A 25866-nucleotide genomic window follows, 5' to 3' on the forward strand; every position below is an offset into this window, starting at 1 on the left:
ACATTTTCTTTAGCTACAGAATTTGGTTTTTTAAAGTATATTTTATTGATTATGCTATTACAGTTGTCCCAATTTTTTTCTCCCCTTTATTCCCCTCTGCCCTGTACTCCCCCATCTTCCAGCATTCCCACTGCCTCAGTTCATGTCCATGGATTGTACATATAAGTTCTTTGGCTTCTCCATGTCCTATACTATTCTTAACCTCCCCCTGTCTATTTTGGACCTACCATTTAGGCTTCTTATTCCCCGTACCTTTTCTCTTCATTCTCCCCTTCCCCCTCCCCACTGATAACCCTCCATGTGATCTCCATTTCTGGGATTCTGTCCCTGTTCTAGTTGTTTGCTTAGTTTTTGTTTTTGTTTTTTAGGTTCAGTTTTTGATAGATGTGAGTTTGTTGTCATTTTACTATTCATAGTTTTTGATCTTATTCTTTTTCTTAGGTAAGTCCTTTTAACATTTTATATAATAAGAGCTTGGTAAAGATGAACTCCTTTAAATTGACCCTCTCTAGGAAGCACTTTATGTGCCTTTCCATTCTAAATGATAACTTTGCTGAAGAGTGTAATCTTGGATGTAGGTCCTTGCCTTTCATGACTTGGAATACTTCTTCCAGCCTTTCTTGCCTGTAAGATTTCTTTTGAGAAATCAGCTGATAGTCTAATGGGAACTGCTTTGTAGGTGACTCTCTTCTTTTTTCTTGCTGCTTTTAAGATTCTCCCCTTATCTTTAATCTTGGATAACTTAATTATGATGTGCTTTGGTGTGTTCATCCTTGGTTCCAATGTCCTTGGGACTCTCTGAGCTTCCTGGACTTTCTGGAAATCTGTTTCCTTTGCCAGATTGGGAGAGTTTTCCTTCATTATTTGTTAAATAAGTTTTCAATTTCTTGTTCTTCCCCTTCTCCTTCTGGTACCCCTATGATTCGGATGTTGGAGCATTTAAGGTTGACCCAGAGGTTCCTCAGCCTCTTCTCATTTTTTTTTTTGAATTATTCTTTCTTCATTCTGTTCTGGTTGGATGTTTATTAATTCCTTTTGTTCCAAATCATTGATTTGAGTCCTGGTTTCTTTCCTTTCACTTTTGGTTCCCTACATATTTCCTTTTATTTCACTTTGTATAGCCTTCATTTCTTCCTTCATTTTGTGACCAAACTCAACCAATTCTGTGAGCATCCTGATTACTAGTTTTTTGAACTCAGCATCTGATAGGTCAGCTGTTTCCTTGCTGCTTAGTTCTTTTTCTGGAGATTTGATCTGTTCTTTCATTTGGGTCATATTCCTTTGTCTCTGCACACCTGTTACATTGTAAGGAATGAAGCCTTGGATACTCAACAGGTTGGGGCAGCTCTCTGCTGAGTTTTGGTGCTGCCTGTGGAGGAGGGGTCAGAGGGAATGATGGTGCTTGCTTGGCTCTCAGTCAGCTTTCAGTCACTTTCCCCGCTACCCACAAGCGGATTATGCCCTTTCAGTTGCTGATCCCTGGGTGGGTGGGTTTGTGTACATTCTAGGACCACTTGAGCCTCTCCAATGGACTCTCCTGTGAGACTGGGAGTTTCTCCCACATTTGCAACCCCCACAGGATTTTACAGCCAGAGGTTTTGAGTCTTTAGTTTCCTGCTCTGAAACTCTGGGTTTCGTGGTCTATCACACTCCCGTTGTTCCTCCTGGCTTATGAGCTCTAGATCCGCCAGCCCCTGCCATGTCCGCATGTCCGCCACCTTGCTCTGCAGTCTCTCCACCCGGCTGCACATCTCCGCCCCTCCTGTCAGTCTGGATGAATGTTTCTTTATCTCCTTGGTTGTCATAGTTCCATGCAGTTTGATTTGTTCTGGTTGTTTTTTGTTTTTAAATTGTTTTTAAAAAGTTAATCCTTCTTTTGGTTGTGTGGGGAAGTGAAGGGTTTCTACCTATCCCTCCATCTGGGCTGGAACTACCCTAGGGTTTTTTGTTTTGTTTGTTTGTTTGTTTTTTAACTCTGAGCACTGTCTCAATGAGCAATATGAAGTTTAATGTGTGACTCTTTGACACTCTCTTTAGTAAGTCCTCTCTCTATCTTAGAGATTTCCTTGTGACTAACCCTGTGCTTTTCCCAGAACTTAAAGTCATCTGCCTACTTTTTAGAACATTTTTGTGAAGAGACAAATGAGAGACTAAAAGGCTCTTGTATGCTTAAAGTGATGTTAAATATGGAGAGAGTTGTTTGGACCACAGAGTTAAACCTATGGGTTAGTCTGTTAATAAGAGGCAAAAATGTCTTAGGCTATACTTACTCCCGTCATCCAGCAACCCATTAAATGTACATTACATTAGTTTTACTTCGCCACCTACTTGGTTTGAAAAAGGAAATAAAAAGGCGCTTTACTTGGAGTAATATACAACTTTTAAACTTGGCTTCTTCAAAGGTATTAACGATGTCATTTAAAAAAAAGGCAGAGTGACTACTATAGATTTAAAAAGACTAAGGAGATATAATAACCAAATGTAACCATGAACCTTGGTTTGATTCTGGACAGTAATAAACATTTGGGGCCTTTTTAGGGAAATTTAAATAGGAACTATACATGTTCAATGAATATACTATGGAATTGCTATTAATTTAGGTGTTGTAATGGCATTTGGTTATATAAGACAGTTCCTTAGTCTTAGGAGATGCATACTAAAATATATAAGTAGTGAAATGTCTTATCTGCAACTTACATTCAAATGTTTCAGAAGATATAAATAGAAAATGAAAGCAAATGGTACAAAATAGTAATTGGTGAACGTAGCTGAAGGGTATGTGGGTATTTTACTATTTAGATCTGCAAATTTGAAAATTTTGAAAACTAAAAGGCTAGAGAATAATTTTGTAAGATGTAAATAAATATACAAGATGCTTTTAAATGATTTAAAAACAATTTTGCCTCCTGATCTAGGGTGCTTGCTGCTGCCTCATCCATTTATGTAGTACATTAACTGGGCGTTAACTGGTTAATTTCTCTTTAAAAAGCCAAAAAACTTCTAAGCAAATTATCTGGTTGTAGACAGTATTAAAAAGCCTATGGCTTGAGCCCTGACCCGTGTGGCTCAGCTGGTTGGGTGTTCTCACACAGAGCAAAAGGTCGCTGGGGTCTCTAGTTCAGTTCCTGGTCAGGGTACAAGCCTGGGTTGTGGGGCGCAGTCTCAGGTTGGGGTGTATGCAAGAGGCAACCGATTCATGTTTCTCTCTCTTCTTCCTTCTTTTTCTCTCACTCTAAAAATAAATAAATAAAATCTTTTTTAAAAGAGCCTCTGGCTTGTAACAATGGCTTTTGAAATCTGCTATCTTCCTGTCTAAGGAAGTGTCCTTCATGTGGCAAGATAGGGTAAGTTACAACCAGCATTAAAAACATAGATAAAGAAACAAACAATAATGGATTTCCAGGCATGCCTGCCACAATATCTGTTTTTTAAAATGAGGCTGACTAAATTTGTGAGTTTATGCAAACCTGGCCCCTGCCTCTTCTCTCACCTCCACAATATTTTTCAGTGCCGTATCTCTTCATTGATACTGATGCTTTTAAGTTTTTAAAGAATCATTTTTGCTGGTCTCCAAATATTTGGTTTCTCTTTATTCTTTAGAACAGTTATCTTAGTTTTCAGTCATAGAGGTCATATGTATGGAATTTTCTCAGATCCTAAACTTTTTATTTAGTTCCTCATCATATATTACTAGACTTTAAAATAATGTTTTCTCTTTGAGAGGTAGGTTAACCAAGAAAGGGATTTGAGTTCAAAATTGAACCAACTTCTGTAGACAGGGAACTGACCAGCTGAAACTAACATAGAAATAATGTGAAGTGAAACTGATAGCAGAATTGAAAGAAATTAATTTAAAAACCCTTGACAGTTTTCCTCTATTTTTGTTTTTAAGTATATTCTTTCTGGAAATGTAGAGACCATTTGTAAATAAGGTTATGAATCTTGGTCATTTACCACATTTACCATTGTGGTAGTAGTTGAAAGAAATATTTTTCTCTTCTATATATGTAAAATTATACTAAGTAATTTTTATGATGAGAGTAAACTCATAAAATAGTTGAGATCCTTAGGAAGTATGGTTAAAGTAATTTATAGTTAACACATAAATAGAATTTTGAGTTTGTGTTAAAAAATAGTTAATTTTCAAAGGTGGTTCAAACCAGGGCATTTCAAGCGTAGGTTTACACACTGGCAACATCATCACCACCACTTCTGTAGCTTTCAGAGTGTCCTGATTTTCAAGCCCCATTCCCAGAGCATTTCAGTCAGAAATGGGTTCTTTTAACCTATATGCCTACAAAACTCCCAAAATGATTCTTCTCTATAATCATCTTTGGGAATTACTATTTTAAGCATTTCCTAGATTATATTGTTTATATTTTTTTACTCATGTACTTAGCCATATTTTAAAGATATTTTAAAATATCTTTATGTTTTTACAGATAACAGAAAACCCAATTTTTAATTTATGGCTTAAATAATAAAAGAGATTTATGGGCTCATGTCTCTGAAAAGTTTGAAAGTAGGGTTCCTTCAGGAAGTTTGATTTGGATTCCAACTTGTTGCATTTGACCATGATTCCCAAGGCTCTGCCCTTATCATTTTTCTCCTCTGGAGGTTTTCCTTATTGTGTTAAAATGACTAGCAGGTGAGCTTTATACCCACGTATCATAATTTCCACAATAAGAAACTATACCCCATAATTTCCAGCAGAAGTTTTTGAAAATCACACTGTTTGAACAACCCCTGAATCAATCACTATGCAACACAAGTGCGATTATCCTGTTGAGTTTAAACCCTACCAGGCAGGGCTTGCAAATGGGGTTAAGGATGGGGATAATTCCAGTTCTAATACCACTACACAAAGAGGGAGAGAGAATGGATCTTGAGATAACAACCATAAAATCTACTACAAAATACAGAGATGAACTGTAACTCAGCCCTCTCTAAGAGTGTATTCTATTTTAATGAGATACTAACTTATATGATTTAATCATATTATTTTCTAGTGTCTTAAGTTTCCAATAAAACGTGAAGAAAGTAATATCCATTCCTAGAGCAAAAGGTAGATTTTAAATGAAGAATTACTAACCTTTGCGATAGATAGTTTTTCACAAATGTAAATGAAGTCTGGTGTGGACCAAGTGCTTGCTTTTTAGCAGATGGGAGGGAGAGGCAATGAATTGTTTTTATTGATGACCTCTTCCTCCTGTATTTCTTTATGAAAAATTTCAAACATACAGAAGTTAAAAAAATTATATGATGAACACCATAAACTCACCACCTCCATTCTAAAATTATTTTGATGTGTCTTATGTATTGCTTTATCAGAACTCACCTATCTACCATTCTAGCTACCTTATTTTTATGCATTTCAGAGTAAGTTAAACTTGTTATACTTCACCTCTAGTCACTTAAACATGGACATTACTAAATACAGTTATAGATGATGAACTTTTGATTTAGAGGCTTATGTACAAAGCTCTATGGTTTATAGCCTTAATATAAATTAGATTACTATAGATATCATACTGGTAATTGTTAAAATAATTACTCAAAGATAGATTTAAGAGTGAAATGTACATCTAGACCTTTTTCATATGTTACTTTATGCCCTAAAAATAAAGTTTCTTTTATTGTGTGCCAAAAGGAAATGTACTTAAGGTCTTTTCAGTGACATCACAGAATACCAAAATTGTTAATGTATTGCAGCTCTTTAAGTTTGTACTTACCAATTAGTTTTGCTTAGGAAAGCTGTTAAACTGGGAATCTGTTGTTATCAGCTAGACAGCCCCCCACCAAAAAAAAAAAAAAAAAAACCTCAGGAAAATCAGGTTCCTGGTAATTTATTAGTATAGCTGACATTTTCCCACCTGCTTATCAGAAAGAGCAATGTGGACATTGCTTGAAAATAGAAAGCTTAAAAATACTTGCAAAAAATCTTAATAATTGGAACCTTGGTGTATCAGGATGATACTCTAACCAACTGAGCAACCAGGCCAGGGCCTGAGCCAGTTTACATTTAAAGAGGGTCCTTAAAAGACTTTGAATTAACACATTTTAATTAGAGCCCATTTGTAGAACATAAAAATCCCAGACTTCTGGATAAAAAATCATTTATACATTTTAATTTATTAAGTAGCGTTTACAACATCTCTCACTTTTCACCGCTATTTTTGAAATGACATCTATGTTCCCTTTAAGCAGACTGTTGAATCAGAATACTCCTTGCAGAGCTTTCCAGCTGGTGTGTCTGTCACACTAATGTGCTACTAATGTGTGACAGGTGTGCTGGGATGGTGACGGTCTTGTCCTGGGCTCACTGCTGGAGCCAGGAGCTGCTTAATCACCCTTCCTCTCCCCTCAGTCTAGCCTGTGTGCCCTACAAGTTGTTATTTGGTAGGGAGCAGTATATCCCAAGAAACAATGTTTTAATGGCCATCAGTATGACTTTTGAGCTTTATGAAGTTATATTTAAACCTTAAAAGAATAATTATATACAGTTGGAGTTATTCAAGTATATAAAGTCTTTCTGTCTGAAATTCTGCCCTTTTTCTATAATTAATGGAAATTCAAGGAACATCTGCGGTTTTTTAGTCATAAAATCTAAGAGGGCTTTTCCTCCAAAGAAATCAGGGTGTTATAACAAAGTTTTTGCTAAATCTTACTAAGACCTACCTCTGGAGGAAACAGCTCTTTAAGGTCACCGGGTTGCTTTATGTAAAAACAGATTTTGATTCCTATGTTTAGAAATTTTTTTTATCCTCATCCAAGGATAAAAAATGCTTATTGATTCTAGAGAGAGGAGAAGGGAGGGGGAGAGGGAGAGAAACATCAATGTGAGGGAGAAATATCTATCAGTTGCCTCTTGCACATGCCCTGAGTGGCACCAAACCTGCAACCCAGGCATGTGCCCTAACTGGGAATCGAACCCACAACCTTTTGGTGTATAGGACTATTCTCCAACCAGCTAGCCAGGGGTGATTCCTATCTTGACAGACTTCTTTTTCATGCAAGTTTCCCTATAGGAAAGAGTTGGTATTAATTGTTGTTACTGGTTATGTTACATTATTTAAACTTTAAGTATTTCTACATTGTTAAACTTCTGTCTTTCAACATTAGAGCTTATCTCAGTTTTGTAATTTTATTGGGTTAGGTATAAAGTTTATTTGGTTTTTCTGTAAATGGCTCTAGTAGCACTTAGTTGTTTTGAACTTAATTCAAAACAATTTTGTTAGATTGTATTGTGACAGCTGTTATATCAGCTTGCATTTTTAAAAAAACTTATCAAAATTGGTGAATTTTTGTGTAGCCATTTCAATATTGAGGATGGAAGAAAATACCCAACATTTTTGGCATATTATGCTTTATTATTTCAAGAAAGGTAAAAATGCAACTGCAACACAAAGAAAGATTTGTGTAGTGTATGGAGAAGGTGCTGTGACTGATCAAACGTGTCAAAAGTGGCTTGTGAAGTTTCTCGGTACTATTGACATTTTCCTCAAATAATTCTTTGCTGCAAGACTGTCTTATGAAATGAAAGATATTTAGCAGCACCCTAGCCTCTACCCACTAGAAGCCAATAGTGGAAGATAGCTGATACAATCAAAATATCTTAATAAAGTTATTGGTGAAAATGAAAAATTGCCTTTTATGGAAAAAAAGTAAACAGAGTTTTTGGCATTTCAAGCATAGGTCTACACAAATACCTACCCAGTATTTGTCCTGAAATTTCTATTGTATCCCACATGACACTGTTGCCGCGGGATGTCCATCACCCTTAAGAACTTTGCCTTTACTGAGGATGAGATTGAAAGGTATCTTTCTCCAGGTCTGATTCCAAACCACAAAAAGCCTTTCCATCTCATCCTGAAGGATTTCTTCCTAGTCCTAGGCTGCACTTTCTATTTAATCAGCCATTTCAAGGGAATTAATATGATATGGTGCTAAAAGTAAAAGCCATCAAAAAGGACAGCTGAACACATATATCCAAATGAGTAATTTTTATCTTGTTAGGCCCCTGTGGAAGTATGTCTACTAACTCAGTCGCTGCCACCATTTCTTGTGTTACATGTGGTACTTGGAAAGTACATTCTATAAAAATAATGGCTTCATTTATTTTATGTCAAAGAATAGACTCCCTCCATATATTTTTTTTTTCTTTCTTCTCACTTCACTCCTCAGGACTCATCCCCTTCTACTGGACATCACCCTTCCCTACTTTGGGATGTACAGGACTGAGGTGGGTTAAGTTATAGCCAAGGAAAGTCTTAGGATGAGATGGTCATGAAACAGACTGAATTTGGAAGGAGAGTTAAATCATTATGCATATAATGATGCTTTTAGGAGTTAAGGTTTAACTCCTTTGGGGAAATCACAATGGAGAAGGTCTGATAAGTGTTCAAAATACTTAAGCTATTATGGTACCAAGTGGCAGAAGCCTATGTGCAAACTGATTCATATAATAAAGGGACTTTATTGGTTCATATAAATGAAAAAACAGGAAAGGCCTCAGATGATTTAATTAGTACTCTGACTTGGTTTCCGCTCTTCGGTTAGTCTGCCCGTCTCTGGCCAAACAAATAATATTTTAACTAAGTTTTCAAAAAATATTTTTTTCTTAAATACAGGCTTCTGGCTAAAATTCCTAGGTATCTTTTGTATATATTTAAGAAGCCTGGCATATTTGGAATGTAGTACTTGTTAAAACAGATCTTTGCTTTGGTGATTTATATGTGATATTCATGTGTTTAAATACATAAGAAAAGTTTTAGAGCCTATAGAAATTATACTTGTTCTTTTATAGCTACACAGATATTAGTTACATCAAACTGCTTCAGCAGGCTATATTCTGTAAAAGGTGTTCAAGGCATATTGCCAAAAGAAGAACAAAAAAGCAATAAAGGCAGGCAGGAGCTATAGCGGTGAATTTTCAGCTGGTGTACTGCAAGATTTTTAAAACCTGTGATACCCTACTATATAGTCAGGGACACTGACCTCTATTCCCTTAGATTGTCAAATAAGAAAATGACAACAGCCAACACAACAGTGGTAGTTTAGTATAAATAAATCAAAATTATACCTTTTTTACCCTCAGGCTGGCAAAAATATATATTTTTTGGTGTGTTGCAGAATTTAGTAATTAGTTTATGTGTGCCATGGGATGAAAAAGGTTGAAAACCACTGGCTCATAGCAATCACTTGATGAAAGGGTTTGAGGAACAGGGTGTGTAAGAATTCAGTTGAGGTGGCTAGACCAATTAGTGCAGAAGAGCAGTCGTGTTGGGATGGTACCCTGACTACAGAGGCGCTACCCATCTTGTTACTGAAGTAGTTCTAGCTAGTTCCTCTTTCTGCCAAGGATGTTAGGGGAAGGTGTGTAGAAAGAAAGCAGAGGGGAGACTTCGCTGTAGTCAGAAGACTAAACCAGGTGATGTCCAAGGTCCCTTCTTACTGTGAATGGAAAGATAGCAGCAGGTATCTCCACACTGGAAAATACTCTTCACTGCATCCCCTTACTCTCAAGGTAATTGTACAGAACCTAAGGCAGATTTTAAAACCTACTTTAAAAAAACAAACAAACAACCTATGAATGCTTAGATATCACTAACATAATTTTTATAGGACTTTCAAAGCTCTCTCAAATCAAAATGTATGTCTTGGTGCTCTACACAAACTGGTATTGAATGATCTTCAAGCTGCATTCTTGAGAGATAATAGCAAATATAGAACAGTGTGTACAGTATCTATAGTACAAGTAAATGTGTATACACATATGTTTGATTATATGTGTACAAAATATCATGGCAAAACTACACTAAAAATCTGTTAACAATGGTTGTCTCCGTGGAAGGAAATAAGTGGTTGGTGACTTAAAAGTAACCCAGTGCTTTTCTCGTTTCAGGAGTTACTCAGTAGTTTAAGTACACTTCTCTGGATCAGAGCTTCTTAACATTTTAAGCATCACATTTGACTTCCTAATTACAGATAATCCAGAGACCCAAAACAATCCTGTTTCACTCAGCTAGTAGGCCCTTTATCTTAAAAGTTCACATTTGTTTTCACGTGCCATAAGAAAGAGGCAGCCCCCCCTGCTTCCCAACCTATATCCCTGGAAAGTGGTCCCTAGGAAGGTCTGAAACTAGCTCTTAGGAGTGGAGCACACTTAATCAGCACTGTGTAGGACTCCAGCACACATTCCTGAGCTGATTGAAGAGAAGAGCTATCCTCCCCTTTTAGGAGTAGTTTGGAGAACTCTTTTTTTTCCCCTTCTCTGTTCCCCAATCAAAAGCAGATTGCCAGTGTAGCTGTAGGAGACTCACCATATTCTCAACTAAGCATTGAATCTCTAATAGAGAGAAAATCATTTGCCCTCAAAATAACTAGATAAATAGCTCTGAAATTCTAGGGTAATTTTTTCACTAGTGGATCCACTTAACTATTGATTTATAAGAGTCTCTCAAAAGATAAGTTGTATTTATTGTAAACCAGTTCCATTAAGCATTATTTAGAAATATTCAGTATAGCTTACTATGAATCATTTTTTTAAAATAGTATGACAACAGACTTGTTCAGAATTTAGCCAAGTAAAGGATATGCCACTATGCTGTCCTATATTTTCAAATATTTGAGTATATGCTGTGAAAATTCTTTTGTTTGTGCTTTGTTGTCACAAAACAGAAAGAAGAAGGAAAGCTTCAAGGACAGCTTAACAAGTCTGATTCTAACCAGTATATTAGGGAACTGAAAGATCAGATAGCAGAGCTGAATCATGAGGTAAGTGATAAATTTTGATCTTCACATATTTCTTTCTTCCTTCCTCTGTATTATAACAACACTTTATTACTGGCTGTGACTGACTCTTTCCTGGTAAATGTTTTCTGTAAATTCTTGATTATAATTCTGTTTAGAAGATTGCCTTCCTTTTAACAAGATTTTTTTCTGTTCCAATATTGAAAACTTATTTTCCTTAAACCTCTTTAATCATGATCTAAAATAGACAATTGATATTTGCATGAAAATATTTTATTTTTAATTGTAATCTAAGAGCCCTTGATATTTTGTCAAGAGTCAAAGTGACTTCAATTAAACTAGTTTTTTATACCAATAGATTTGTGGTATTTACCGTTGTGGAGAGAGGGAAGTCTTTTTACTCTTCTCTTCTTTTTGTCTTCATGGTGGTATTACTGAGATTGCAAAAAAGGATACTTGCCTAATATCAGTTAACAGATTTCTTAGTATCTGAACACTTTTAAACTGGCACCACCTTGAATCTGTAAGATTCGACTCATGAAATTCAAATAGTTTTACTAGAGTACTATATTAAGTAATTTAAATTATTTAATCCAATGTATTTTGATTAGAGAAATACTTTTTGTTAATGTGGCTCTAAGTCAATTTTCTTATCCTCTATTATTTTCTAATGATAAATATCTTTCTAAATATGAATGTAAAAGCACATTTCTCAGCTTATTTGTACAATAATGTTTATTCATAGTAATGAGATTTGAATGGGTAACATAAACCTCTTTATTAAGAAAAAAACTTGTCTTGGTCACTAAGTTAATTAAAACCTCAAAGGAAAAAGTTTGGGCATTGCCTTCCCCAGTGTCACACTCTGCAGGTAAAGTCTGCATGTTCTGAGTGATGCCTCCTGGAGGTAGTCAATCTAAGTAAATTCTGAATGAAGAAACAAAACATGAACAAAACTATAAATCTTAGATGTGGTTTAATTTAATTGGTCTGACAGTGTTGGGGCCATTCCTGTAAATACTGATTTTCAGCCATGATTTGAGGGATTCAGGATTATGTGTAATTTTTACTTATTTGTGTGCATTTTTTATAATATCTTCTGATCCAATAGCCAAGTATAAAAAAAAAGTTACAAATAATCATGTTCTTGAAATCCTTATTCTTTTGGGAACCCAAGTATTATAGTTTGCATTCAGAAGGTTTTCTCAAGTTAATTGTGACTAAAATAAAACAATCTTCCATTCATAATTTTTACTTCTACTGATAAGGAAGCCTTAATGTTGGTGAATTAAGAAAATTGTATGTAGATTGAGTTTATTTCTAAAACTAGCCTACAAATCAGTCAGCAAGTATTACATTTGCCTGACAGGTACCTTGACTAAAAATAGTGATATTCTCATTAGGACTGGCAGAAAATGGTTCAGGGAAGGCTTTACTTTAACATCTGTTTTTCATGTGTGGCCTGTGAAAGCAATCTTTTATGTTATACAAACATGCAAAGAAAATTCACCAACAGGGTCAATTTTCTACCGTTAAAAAGTTGGATCGTGCAAATTAAAAACTAAAAGAGTTTGTGATGAAATGCTAATTGTGTGATTCAGAGTAGGCCAGAGTGCTGGGCTTACGCAGGCCCTAGTCAGACAACATGGTTAGGAGGAAGGTGTGAGGACAGTGCAGCTGGGGACCACAAGAGCTCAGAGGTGAGAGAGAGCTCAGAGCGCAGAGGTCGGGAGTTCAGAGGAGGCCAGAACTGATGAAGAATTTATGTGACTAAGTTCTGGGAAACAAGGGTAGGTCGAATAGATCCAGTTTATGGTGAATTCGCAAAACTAGAAGAGATTAAATACACTTAATAATATGAAATCATTATAGGTCTTCAGTTGGATATTCCTTTTTATTATGTTTTCTGAGCAGATTTTAATAACATTTACCTGTTTCAAAGTTTTATAACTAAAGAAAGGATAAATGAAAACAAGTGAAAGATTAAACCAAGATATTGGTTGTAGTATTATGAAAATTACTATTGGTTGGACCAGCTTTTTAAGAGGGTTAATTAAATAAGGTCACTTTTTATTCTAGTGATTTTTTATTTTATTCATTTATTTTTTTCACAGTTGACATACAATATTATATTTGTTTTAGGTGTACAATATAGTGATAAGACATTTATATAACTTTCAAAATGATCACCCCGTTCTTGTAATATAGCACTTCACAGTGAAAAAATATACATATAACCAAAATCAGGCTAAAACTCCCAATGTAGCTTTTGCCTATATGCTAGAATTTGCCAAAATCTTTGACTTTCAACATAAAAATTAACTTTCAAATATTAATGAAGCGAGCATGTGCTTGTTGCTAGTCACTTTGTTAGCTGGTTTTTGTGCTCCTCTAAGTGTTGAAGGAAATGTTGAGACACATGTTGCAGACACAGCATTGCTGTACGTGTTATAACAACTCTGACCACTTAGCGTTGTCAGCTATATGAAACAGTAAAGAGGATTAAGCAGCTTATTTTTTATGAATGGTGACTTTATTGTTGATCTATAAAATAATAGTATAGGCCAAACACTGTATCAGATACTTCACATTTATTATTACTAACCCTCCTTCATACTAATCCCAGTTGGTGGTGGTATCCTCAGTTTTTAACAGACACAGAAACAAGCTCACAGTGGTTAAGTAACTGGCCCAGGTTCATAATTCAGTTTGGCCTGTTCTTTTCTGTGCTGCTTACAGAGACATTAGATTAGGAAACATGTCATCAATATTTAAAATTTGAAGAATGTCAATTAATGACAATATTTTAACTATTTTAACTGTTATTCTTCCCTTGTCACATGAATTTGCATACATCCACTAAGTGAAGGCGCCATTGATCTGGCCAGAAGAGCCTCTGTCTCTCCCTGTTTAGCATTGCAAATGGAGCTTTATCTTCACTTTCTGCAGTTTACTGTGATCCATCCCAGTGCCTTCTTTGACTTCTAGTCCCTGCAATTCCTACTCTCATCACCTAATTAATTTTGTTCCTAATTTACTTACTTTTCATAGAAATTTTTAAATTTGGAGCCTCTTATATCCTGCCAAGATCTCACAGAAGCCACCGTGGAAATCTTTGCTGCCCCAGACCTGGCAAAAGCTGTGGTCAAACCCTCCCCTCTCTAACATCCTGCCCTCATTGCATACATAGAAAAGTGCTTGGATCCCGATTCAGGTGCTTTCCTTATCCCACCTTCCACATCCTACCTTCCCACCCGTCTATCATCATAGCACCCACTACATGCTAGGCACGGGGTTTTGAACTGAAGATAGAGAATGCTGAAACACAATCAATAGCCTCAAGGGGCTTATAGTCTATAATGAGAAGTATAGCATTATAGTAGCTACTATTCATTTAACTGTCATTCTCTGCTAGACACTGCTAAGAGTTATACTTCTGCTATTTCTTTTAAGCTTCACAGCAGTCCTATGAGTATGTAACATCATTATTATTCACATTTTACATATAATGGAACTGAAGTTCTTGGCTGTGCAGTAACTCCTCATGGTCATACACTAGACAGTGAGAGCAGTTGAGGCTGGTTCAGACTATATGACTCTGAGCCCATCCATTGCACTTAACTACCATATGCTATATAGCCTCCTTTGAAACATATAGGGGTAAGGAAGCTGGTAACAGCATCTGGGCTGGTTTTGAAACATGAAAAAATTTTCAGGCAGATTGCACATCAGGAACATTTAAACAAACAAAATTGTAGGTGCCAGGAATAAATAAACCATCTACTTTCACAGCATAGGTCTGTCTTCTTATGGCTGCTGGCCACCAAAGACAAAGAATATTTTCTAAATGCCAGGAAAGGAAGGCAGAAGGAGGTGGGAAGTTATTCTCATTTACAAGCCAAAGGAAACATATGTCAGAATCATACAGGTATATATATATTGAGAAATATAATCCAGGCTGAACTGGTAAATAGTTCAGCCTAATTACCAGTTGACTAAGCTTCTCTGGATCTTTCCAAGCCTTCCTACCATTTACAGTGGTGTTTCATGGGAAAATGTATATTAAATAATAGATTCAAAAATATTTTGGAATACAGATTATATGTTTTTACTTGGTTACTGGTGATGTGTTCTGATGGATGTTCTAGGAATAGGTAAATTTATTCCAGATTAAAGATAGCTCACTTATACTAAAAAATAAATATTTTCCATTAAACAGTTTTGATGAATTTTACAATATCTTTTTTTTTTACTTCAAGGTTTATTTCTTTTTTTATTATTATTATTTTTTAATCATTGTTCATATACCGTTTTCTCCTTTTTAGTCCCAATCCAGTCCCCCCTCCCACCTCCCACCTCCCACTGAATTTTACAATATCTTAATAAAATAGTTTTAATGTGCTTATGTTCTTAAAATCTTAAGAAAATAATTCTAGTTCTATTTGCTTAATAGCTTTTCTTTTTTTCCTTGGTTATAAGACTTCTCTTCAGCTAGTCATCAGTTGGTTATTCAGGTTGGTTTTTCTGTATTTCCAATTTGGTCCTATAGGGAGGTTAGTATAACATCCACCTGGTCCGCTGCCATCTTGGGTCTCCCTAGCTTTTTTTTTTTTAATAATTTTTTACTTTTCAATTATAGTTAACATATATTAGTTTCAGGTATACAACATAGTGATTAGATATTTATATAATTTATGAAGTGATCACCCCAATAAGTCTAATACCATCTGACATCATATATAGTTATTACAATATTATTGACTATATTCCCTGGTTGTACCTTATAGCCCCATGGCTGTTTTTATATGTGGTAATTTGCAATTTACAATAGTAATTTCTTCCCCATTTTTACCCACCCCCTACTTTTTATCTGGCAACCATCATAATGTTCTCTGTATCTATAAGTTTGTTTCTGCTTTATTTGTTCATTTTTTTTTAGATTCCACATATAAGTGAAATCATACCGTATTTGTCTTCCAATGGCTAATGTATTTAACTTAGCATAATACCCTCTATGTCTATCCATATTATCGCAAATGGTAAGATTTCACTTTTTTTATGGCTGAGGAACATTCCATTGTACATATGTACCACATCTTTATCCATTTGTCTGTTGATGGACACTTAAGTTGCTTCCATATCCTGGCTATTGTAAATACTGCTGTATTAACATGAGGGTGCAAATGTCTTTTTATTTTCTACTTACTCTTTATAGCATTTTTTCCATAACCATTTAATCTCCTACACCCCCCTCCGCACAGCAGTCACCATACTACTGTACATGTCCATGAGTCCTTTTTCCTTTTTGCTCAATCCTTCCCCTCCAGCTGTCATCCTGCTCTCCATCTATGAGTCTGTCCACATTTCCCTTGTTAGTTCCATTTGTCCATTAGATTCCACATATGAGTGAAATCATACAATATTTGTCTTTCCCTGACTGGCTTATTTCATTTAGCATCATTTTTTCCAGGTTCATCCATACTGTGGCAAATGGTAAAACTTCCTTCTTTTTTATAGCCAAATAGTATTCCATTGTGTAAATGTCCTATAGTTGTTCTATCCACTCATCTACTAATGGACACAGGCTGCTTCCATATCTTGGCTATTGTAAAAAACATTGCAGTGAACATAGGATTGCTTATGTTCTTTTGTATTAGAATATTGGGTTCCATCAGATATATTCCCAAAAGTGGCATAATTAGGTTGAAACACAGATCCATTTTAAATTTTTTGAGGTAGCTCCATACTGCTTTCCACAGTGGCTGCACCAGTCTTTGTTCCTACCAGCAGCTCAAAAGGGTTCCCCTCCCTCCACATCCTTACTAGCACTTATTGTTTGTTGGTTTATTGATGATAGCCATTCTGATGGGTATGAGATGGTATCTCACTGTGGTTTTAATTTGCATTTCTCTGATGGTTAGTGACATTGACTATCTTTTTATATGTCTGTTGGTCATCTGTATGTTCTCTTTGGTGAAGTGTCTATTCAGGTCCTTTGCCCATTTTTGAATTTGGTTGTTTACTTATATGGTGTTGAATTTTGTAAGTTCTTTATAAATTTTGGATATTAACCCCTTATCAGATGTATCAGTGAGGATGCTCTCCCATTGTGTAGGTCATCTTTTTATTTTCTTGATGATTTCCTGTGCTGTGCAAAAACTTTTTTTATGTAGTCCCATTTGTTTATTTTTTCTTTTGTTTCCCTTGCCTGAGGAGATACATCCAATAAAGTACTGCTATGAACAATATCTGAGATTTTGCTGCCTACATTTTCTTCTATGAATTTATGGTTTCAGGTATAATGTTGAAGTCTTTGATCTATTTTTATTTAGTCTTGTGTATGGTGTAAGAAGGTGGTATAGTTTTATTTTTTTGCACATATCTGTCCAATTTTCCCAAAACCATATATTGAATAAACTATCTTTAGCCCACTGTGTGTACTTGCTTCCTCTGTCAAATATTAATTGACCATAAAGGTGTGGCCTCTTATTTCTGGGCTCTCTATTTTGTTCCATTGATCTATGTGTTTGTGTTTGTTTTTATGCCAGTACCATGCTGTTTTGATTACTATGGCCTTATAGTATAGTTTGATATAGGGTAGTGTGATTCCTCCAACTTTATTCTTTCCAGGCTCACTATTGCTATACAAGGGCTTTTTTGATTCCATATAAATTTTTGAAATATTCATTCTAGTTCTGGGAAATATGTCATTAGAATCTTGATAGGCATTGCACTGAACCTATAGATTGCTTTGGGTAGTATGGACATTTTAGTGATGTTAATTCTTCCTATGCACAAACATAGTATGTGCTTCCACTTACTTGTATCTTCTTCAGTTTTTTTCTTAAGGGTCTTATAATTTTCCAAGTACAGGTCTTTTACATCCTTGGTTAGGTTTACTCCTAGGTATTTTATTCTTTTTGTAACAATTGTGAATGGAATTGTTTTCTTAATTTCCCTTTTCGTTAGTTCATTTTGGTATATAAAAACACAACGAATTTCCCAATATTAATTTTGTACCCTGCTATTTGGCTGAATTTATTTATCAGTTCTAGTAGTTTCTTGGTTGGAACCTTTGGGGTTCTCTATGTACAGTACCATGTCATCTGAAAATAAAGACAATCTTACTTTTTCCTTTCCAATTTGGATGCCTTTTATTTCTTCTTGTCTGATTGTGTGGCTAAGACTTCCAGTCCTATGTTGAATAGGAGAGGTAAAAGAGGGCCTCTCTGTCTTGTTCCATATCTTAAGGGGAACACTTGTAGTCTTTGCCTGTTGAGTATGACGCTGGCAGTGAGTTTGTCATATGTGGCCTTTATTATGATTCGGTATATTCCCTCTAATCCCACATTGCTGAGAGTTTTTATCGTAAATGGGTGTTGGATTTTATCAAATGCTTGTTCTGCATCTATTCAAATGATCATGTGGTTTTTATCCTTCATTTTGATTATATGGTCTGTCATATTCATTGATTTTCAAATGTTGTACCAACCTTGAAATCCTGGAATAAATCCCATTTGCTTATGGTGTATGATCTTTTTGATGCATTGCTGTATTTGGTTTGCTAATATATCATTGAGGATTTTAGCATCTATGTTCATCAGGGATATTGGCCTATCATTTTCTTTCCTTGTAGTGTCTTTATCTGGTTTTGGAATTAGGATAATGTTGACCTTGTAAAATGAGTTTGGGAGCTTTCCCTCCTATTGAATTTTATTAAATAGTTTGAGAAAGAGAGGTGTTAGTTCTTCTCAGAATGTTTGGTAATTTTACCATCTGGTCCAGGGCTTTTGTTTGTTGGGAGTTTTTTGATTATTGCTTCAATTTCAGTAGGTATAATCTGTCTATTCAGATCTCTTCTTCCTGATTTAGTTTTAGAAGATTGTGTCTAGGAATTTATCCATTTTGTCCAGGTTGTCCAGTTTGTTGGCATATAGTTGTTCATAATGTTTTCTTACAAACCTTTGTATTTCTTTTGTGTTGTTATTTCTCCTTTCATTTCTGATTTTATTTATTTGGGTCCTTTCTCTTTTTTTCTTGATGAGCCTGATCAAGGGTTTTTCAGTCTTGTTTATCTTTTCAAATATGTCACATATTTATGCTCTGATCTTTATTATTTCCTTTCTTGTACTCATTGTGAGATTTATTTTGTTCTTTTTCAGGTTCTTGTAAGTGTAAAGTTAAATTGTTTGTTTGAGCTTTCTCTTGTTTTTTTGAGGTAGGCCTGTAACGCTATGAATTTCCCTCTTAGGATTGCTTTTCCAGTTTACCACAGATTTTGGATTATTGTGTCCTCATTTTCGTTTGTTTCAAGGTATCTTTTGATTTCTTCCTTGATCTCATTGTTGACCCATTCATTATTTAATAACATGTTACTTAGCTTCCATGTTTTTATGTGTTTTTCAGTATTCTTCTTGTGATTTAGTTTCATAGCATTGTGGTCAGAGAAGATGCTTAATATGATTTCAGTCTTCTTAAATTTATTGAGACTTGTTTTATGTCCTAACATGTAGTCTATCCTAGAAAACATTCCATGTGCACTTCAAAAGTATGTATATTCTGCTGCTTTAGGTGAAATGCTCTGAAGATGTCAATTAAATCCATTTGATCTAGTGTGTCATTTAAGGCTGCTGTCTCCTTGTTGATTTTCTTTCTGGAAGATCTATCCATTTAAATCAATGGGGTTTAAAAAACCCAACTATAACTGTATTTCTGTCAATCTCTCCCTTCATATACATCAATATATGGTACATATTTGGGTGCTGCTATGTTGAGTGTGTAAATGTTTACTAGTTTTATGCCCTCTTGTTGGATTGTTCCCTTTATTGTTATATAGTGTTCTTCTTTGTCTCTTACTATAGCCTGAATTTAAAGTCTATTTTGTCAAATATAAGTACTGCTACCCCAGTTTTTTTCCCTTTCCTTTTGCATGAGATATCTTTTTCCATCCCTTTACTTTTAGTCTGTGTGTATTTTTCTATATGAGATGTGTCTCTTGGAGACACCATAGGTATGGGTCTTGTTTTTTTATCCATTCAGCTACCCTGTGTCTTTTGGTTGGAGCATTTAAGCCATTTACCTTTAAAGTGATTATTAATAGATATGTATTTAGGGCCATTTTATTTTTAGACTATTTTCTTCTGGGTTTTTTCCTTCTTTTTTTTTAAGATGGTGCATCTTTTTAGAGAGGGAAGGGGGGCGGGGGGGGGAGAGAGAGAGAGAGAGAGAGAGAGAGAGAGAGAGAGAGAGAGAGAGAGAGAGAGAGAGAGAGAGAGAGAGAGACATCAATGTGCAGTTGCTGGGGGCCGTGGCCTGCAACCCAGGCATGTGCCCTGACTGGGAATTGAACCATGCTTTGGTTCGCAGCCTGCGCTCAATCCACTGAGCTACACCAGCCAGGGCTATTTCTTCTTTTTAAAGCATGCTGTTTACCATTTGTTGAAGTACTTGTTTGGTGTTAACAAACTCCTTTAACTTTTTCTTGTCTGGGAAGCTCCTTATTTCTCCTATGTTAAATGACATCCTTGCTGTGTAAAGCAGCCTTGGTTGTAGGTCCTTGAATTTCATCACCTTGAATATTTCACACCACTCCCTTCTGGCCTGAAATGTTTCTGTTGAGAAATCAGATGACAGTTTAATTTGTGCTCCCTTTTATGTAACTCTACCTGCTTTTCTTTTGCAGCTTTTAGGATTCTCTTCTTGTCTTTAAGACTTATCATTCTAATTATGATGTGCTTCAGTATATGCCTCTTTGGGTCCAACTTGTTTGGGACTCTCTGAGCTTCCTGGATTTGTGTGTCTTTTTCCTTCACCAGATTAGGGAAGTTTTGGGTCATTATTTCTTCAGATAGGTTTTCAATCCGTTGCTTGCTCTCTTCTTCTTCTGGTATTCCCATGATGTGGGTGTTGTTACACTTCATGTTGTCAAAATGTTTCTTAAGTTCTCCTCATTTTTAAAAATTCTTCTTTCTTTTTGCTCCTCTGCCTGGGTGTTTATTCTACCTTGTATTCCAAATCACCAACTCTGTCCTCTGCTTCATCTACCCTACTGTTTATTCCTTCCAGTGTATTATTTATTTCAGATATTGCTTTTTTATTTCTGACTGGTTCTTTTATGTTTTGTATGTCTTTTTTTCATGCTATTGAGCGTCTTTATCATCGTTACTCTAAACTCTCTATCTGATAACTTGTTTGCCTCCGTTCCATCTAGCTCTTCTATAGAATTCTTTTGTTCTTTCATTTGGGATCTGTTTCTCGGTCCTCCCATTTTGGCTACATCTTTGTATTTGTTTCTATATATAAGGTAGACCTGCAAATACTCTGGTGCAGGCTTTTGTCACTCACTGTTTGTGACTGGCCCTGGGCAACCTGTTTGGAGCTATCAGCAATCCATCGCATGTGGCTCCCTCTTCTGGTCCTGGGTGTTGTACAGAAAGAACCAGGCTACACACCAAGTTCAGCTTTTATCAGCACCTGGCCCAGGGGAGGGTCAGCTGAATTCTCATAGAGATTTGCCTTACTTATTAAACTAATTTGTGATATAACCTCAAGTTGTGATCAGCAGCCCTGCTTAAGCTCTGCAGGGCAGGGCGAAGTAGTTCCTGTGGGCGGGGCTGTTGCTTCCCTTCAGGGTGGTGCCATTTGGAAAGGAGTGCTCTGCTTGAGAACTATGGCTTCTGCAGTATGGAGAGTGACTCAGCACAGGGATCCAGGCAGCTTGTCCTTCAGTTCTCTCCCCAGAACCATCAACCTCAGATTCTCTTCAAGCATCTCTAGTCCACTCTGCCCTCCCTCTGTCAGAGCCCAGGGTAAGTGGCTGCAAATGAAATTTATATGGTGCCCTTTAAGGGACTCTCTTCCTCTCCAGCCATCTCTCCCTAATAGACCAAAACCCCAAGGCTTTTCACAGCTGAATACTAACTAGGCTCCTTTCTGGCTTTGGTGCTGAAGGCTGGGGAGCCCAGCTTGGAGTTTAGGCACAGTACTTATCAGGGGAAGCCACCTGGCAGCTGAAATATCCCTCTGGAATTTCATCTGCTGCCCACGGGAGTCCAGCCAGCCTCTTGTGCCTCCTTCGCTCCCCCTACCAGTCTTGTTGTGGTGAAGTGGTTTCATAGACTTTTGCTCAAAACTTTTTTGAGATTTAACCATGTTTTTTTTTTAATATAGCAGTAGGTTATTCATTCTTATTACTGTATAAATTTCCTTTTTATAAATATACACCAATTTTTATTTATTCTTTTGATGAGTGTTTGAATTATTTCCATCTTGGTCTGTTAAGAACATGGCTGCAAGTGGTTATGACAATTTATACTTCCGTGAGCAACAAAAACAATTCTGACTTTTCTACATACTCATCAACATGTGGAATTGTCAGTCCTTATCTAATTTTAGTCATTCTTTGGCTGTGAAGAGATTTCTCATAGTTTTAATGCATATTTCGCTTATTACTAATAAGATTCTGTACCTTCCTCCTGGCATCCAGAACAGTGTTGGCATGTAGTAGGGTACTCCATGAAAATGTTTTAATTACTAAATAATTGTCAAAGGCTTTGCTGATAAAGTAACATATAAGATGAGATCTAAATGCTAAGAAGTGTCCTCATATGCAAAAATCAGTGGAAAGAACATTCTAGACAAAAGAAAGAACTAACACAAAGACATTAGAAGAAAACACAGTGGACTTGTTGAGAAACCATACTAATGAATGTGGCTGGAGTACAGTAGACAGCGGGGAAAATGGTATGCATGAATGTTACAGAAGTAGACAGAGTCATAGTGCTTTGTAAGCCAGAATAGATAGTTTGGGTTTTATTCTGGTTTAGTGGGGAGCAAAGAGCGATGTGATCTGATTTGCCTTGCCTGCTGTATGGTGAATTGGTTGTAGAAGAGCAAGAATGGAAATGGAAATTCTTTAGGGGGCTCTTAAAATAATCCAAGAGCAAAGGTGGCTTAGAAGAATGGGAGAAGTGGAAGTGTTAGCAGTGTGGATGTATTAGAGATGTGTTTTAGAGGTAGAGAACTTGCTGATGGATTGTATGAGGTATATAAAAGAAGGCAGTCCGTGACTCCAGAGATTTTTGACTTGACAATTGAGTGAATGCTTGGTGCCATTTATTGAGGTTGGGGGAGGGTTGGGGAAGAGATCAAGAGCTCTTTTTTATGTTAAAGTTGAAATTTGTGTTAAACATTAAAATGAAAACACCAGGTAAGCAATGGACGTGGAAGTAAGAGGGTATAAAGAGTTCAGGGCTAAAAATAAGTTTAGTTGTCATTGGCATTAAATGATGTACATGGATAAATAAAACGGGGTCCAGGACAAGTTTGGACTTAAGCAGTCAGAAGAGCCAGCCGAGGAGACCAAACCACCAATGGGATGGTAAGGGAACTGGCAAGTGTGGAGACACAGGAGCCCCCAGCAAGAAGACTTTCAAGAAGGGAGCTTTTCAACATAGTTATTTTGATTAGACTTTAATCTTGCCTGATCTTTCTGAAGAACAAATTTATTTCAAAAGATTTCTTCAGCATTTTTTGCCATGTATCAGAGAGTGGTGGATGATTTATGAAAAAATTTAGAAGGAGGTATGGTCTGTCACTGAACAATTACTGAGACCCCTGCCTTGAAGAAGTTAGAGAAATGTAAACTATTTCAGGACAAGGCTGGCAAACAAACAAACTAGCAGAAACCTATTATAGGATGCTGTGAACAATATGCAACCCAGGCAGGAAACCAGCTTTCTCTCTAAAGGGAGCCATTGCACTGGTCTCCAGTACCCAGAAGGGCTTCTGTCATCCTGCCCCCTTCATGGAGGAAGCATTTTTAAGTTGTCATCATATGGCACGAGAATCTTATTTCTACCAGCCAGTTATGAAATTAGGAGTTTGAGTAAATAAAAAGGAAATCTGAACAAAGTCCTTACTAAAGTTTAGCTGAGAAAATATTTGTGTATGTATTCTTTTTTTTTCCTTTGAAGGGAGGGAGAGAGAGAGGGAGGGAAACATCAGTGTGTAAGAGATACATTGGTAGGTTGCCTCTTGCATACCTTCAACTGGGGAACCTGGCCCGCAACACTATTTTATGTGCTCTGACCAGGATTTGAATTCAGGACCCCTTAGTTTGCAGGCAGGCACTCAATTCACTCAGCCACACCAGCTAGGGTATATATATGTATTCTTCAAGCTTGTAAATTCTGATCATTGTTTCTGTGTGCTATGGATTTAATTAAATATCTACCCCCAAAGTATTTTAATGTCCTAAATATTCTCAATATGTTTAATATGAGTTCTTTTTTTCTCATTTTGTTATTAAATTAGAATTTTTGAAATAAGGAACTTTAAGAATCAAACGACAGCCTATGTTTTTTGTCCTTGCACTTACATTCTTCAGTTTAAACGTAGTTAATAGTACTGGCCAGGTGGCTCAGCTGGATGGAGTATCATCCTGTGCTCCAAAAGGTTGCAGGTTGAATCTCTGGCCGGGGCATATATGGGAGGCAACCAATTGATATTTCTTTCTCACATCAATGTTTCTCTCTCCCTCCCTCCTCCCCCCTTCATCTCTCTAAAAATTCAATGAACATATCCTCAGGTAAGATTTTTTTAAATTTTTTAAAGTAGTTAATAAAATTATTTGAATTGAATTTTTAAAAAGATTTTATTTATTTATTTATTTATTTATTTATTTATAGACAGGAAAGAGAGAGCAAGAAACATCAACATGTGGTTGCCTCTCGTGCACCCCCTACTGGGGACCTGGCCAGCAATCCAGGCATGTGCCCTGACTGGGAATCGAACCAGCCACTCTTTGGTTCACAGGCTAGTGCTCAATCCACTGAGCTACACCAGCCAGGGCAAGACTTTGAATTTTTTTAAAAGATGCTTTTTAAAGACCCATTCAGCATTGATCTTGAAAACCCAGAGTGTTAAAGGTAGAAAAGAACTTAATCATTTGTCTATGAAGTTATTGGCGGCTAATTTTTCTATTTCAAACTGAGTGATACTATCTTGGTTTGTTTTTAACTGGATGCTTACTGTATACTGATTGTTTTTACTATTCTTTATTTTCTTTTAAATCTTGTAGTGCTCCAAGTATATTACCTAGTTCACATAGTGATAACCTGGAATAGATTTGACATTCTTACTCACAAACTGCATTGATAAACAACACTTTATGTCTGGAGGCAGATATAAGATCAAAAATAGTGTTTTCTAATTGTACTGATAATTTAATTTTAGTTTTAGAATTATTTAAGAAAAATTTCAATATATGAAGTTTTACGTTTTCGTGTATGTTTTTACAGTAGAAAGTGCTCGGTTCCCCTGAGTGCCAGATTCTTAATGAAATAAGTCATTCCTGTACATTTACTCTTTCTCTACGTAGAGAAATGTAAAGTGCCACGCAGGAGCTCACAGAAGCCTCAGGGCAAGTAAAGTGCTCTTCGTTGTTGCCCAGAGGTCCCACGTACATCTTGAGAGGTCTTATTTATACAACTACAAAAACTGCTTTAGAGGGAGGTGGGGAGGGTTGGGTGGGTAGGCTGGAATGGGAATAAAGGACAGAAAAATGTACTTGAACAATGATTAAAACAAAATTTTTTTAAAAATTATGGTTTTACTGGGAAAAAAACTGCTTTAAGGCCCTTGAATAAAATGTATAGAACTGTTTTTAATTTTCCAGCCTCCATTAATTACTTATTTAAATGAGTGTTATTCTCTTCCTCATCTGTTCCATTTTATCTTGGATAAGCAGTCATCTTATTTGAAGTCATAAGAAAAATTATTGTACAATATACAATATTTTATGTCTGGAATAATATCACTATGTAAAAGACCTAAAGCTGAGATTTCAGATATATATATATATATATATTTTTTTTTTTTTCTTTTAAACCAGACATGTTCTTAAAGTTTATCTAATTTTTCACGTGGTAAATGAGGAAGCTGAGGGCCCAAGAGTTAAGGGACTTACCCAGAATTACACAGCTAGTTAGTGGCAGAGACGGAACTACTGCCCAGGCATTCTGTCTTCTGATCTACGGTACTTATCCCACTGCCCCACCACAGTGCTGCCAGCCCACTTACTCTCTCACGCCAGATACAGTAGGAGTTCCATGA

At 36.1% G+C, this 25866-nt stretch overlaps 1 protein-coding gene across 11 annotated transcripts in view; it reads left to right on the forward strand.

Moving 5' to 3' along the window:
• Positions 1–25866, forward strand: part of EVI5 (ecotropic viral integration site 5) — a 211714-nt gene that overhangs the window by 152716 nt on the left and 33132 nt on the right. For 9 of the 11 annotated variants that reach the window (XM_045847085.1, XM_045847078.1, XM_045847076.1 and 6 more), the window contains one exon: positions 10681–10776. The exons of 1 other annotated variant lie outside the window; for it this stretch is intronic. In XM_045847085.1, the coding sequence (XP_045703041.1) occupies positions 10681–10776 (96 nt within the window). Of the gene's footprint in view, positions 1–8184; positions 8243–10680; positions 10781–25866 lie in introns of those variants that run through there. One more of the 11 variants, XM_045847088.1, reaches the window with a different exon arrangement.

Source organism: Phyllostomus hastatus, unplaced genomic scaffold, assembly GCF_019186645.2.
Source record: "Phyllostomus hastatus isolate PE091 unplaced genomic scaffold, TTU_PhHast_1.1 phas_contig_524, whole genome shotgun sequence".
Taxonomy (NCBI): Eukaryota; Metazoa; Chordata; class Mammalia; order Chiroptera; family Phyllostomidae; genus Phyllostomus; species Phyllostomus hastatus.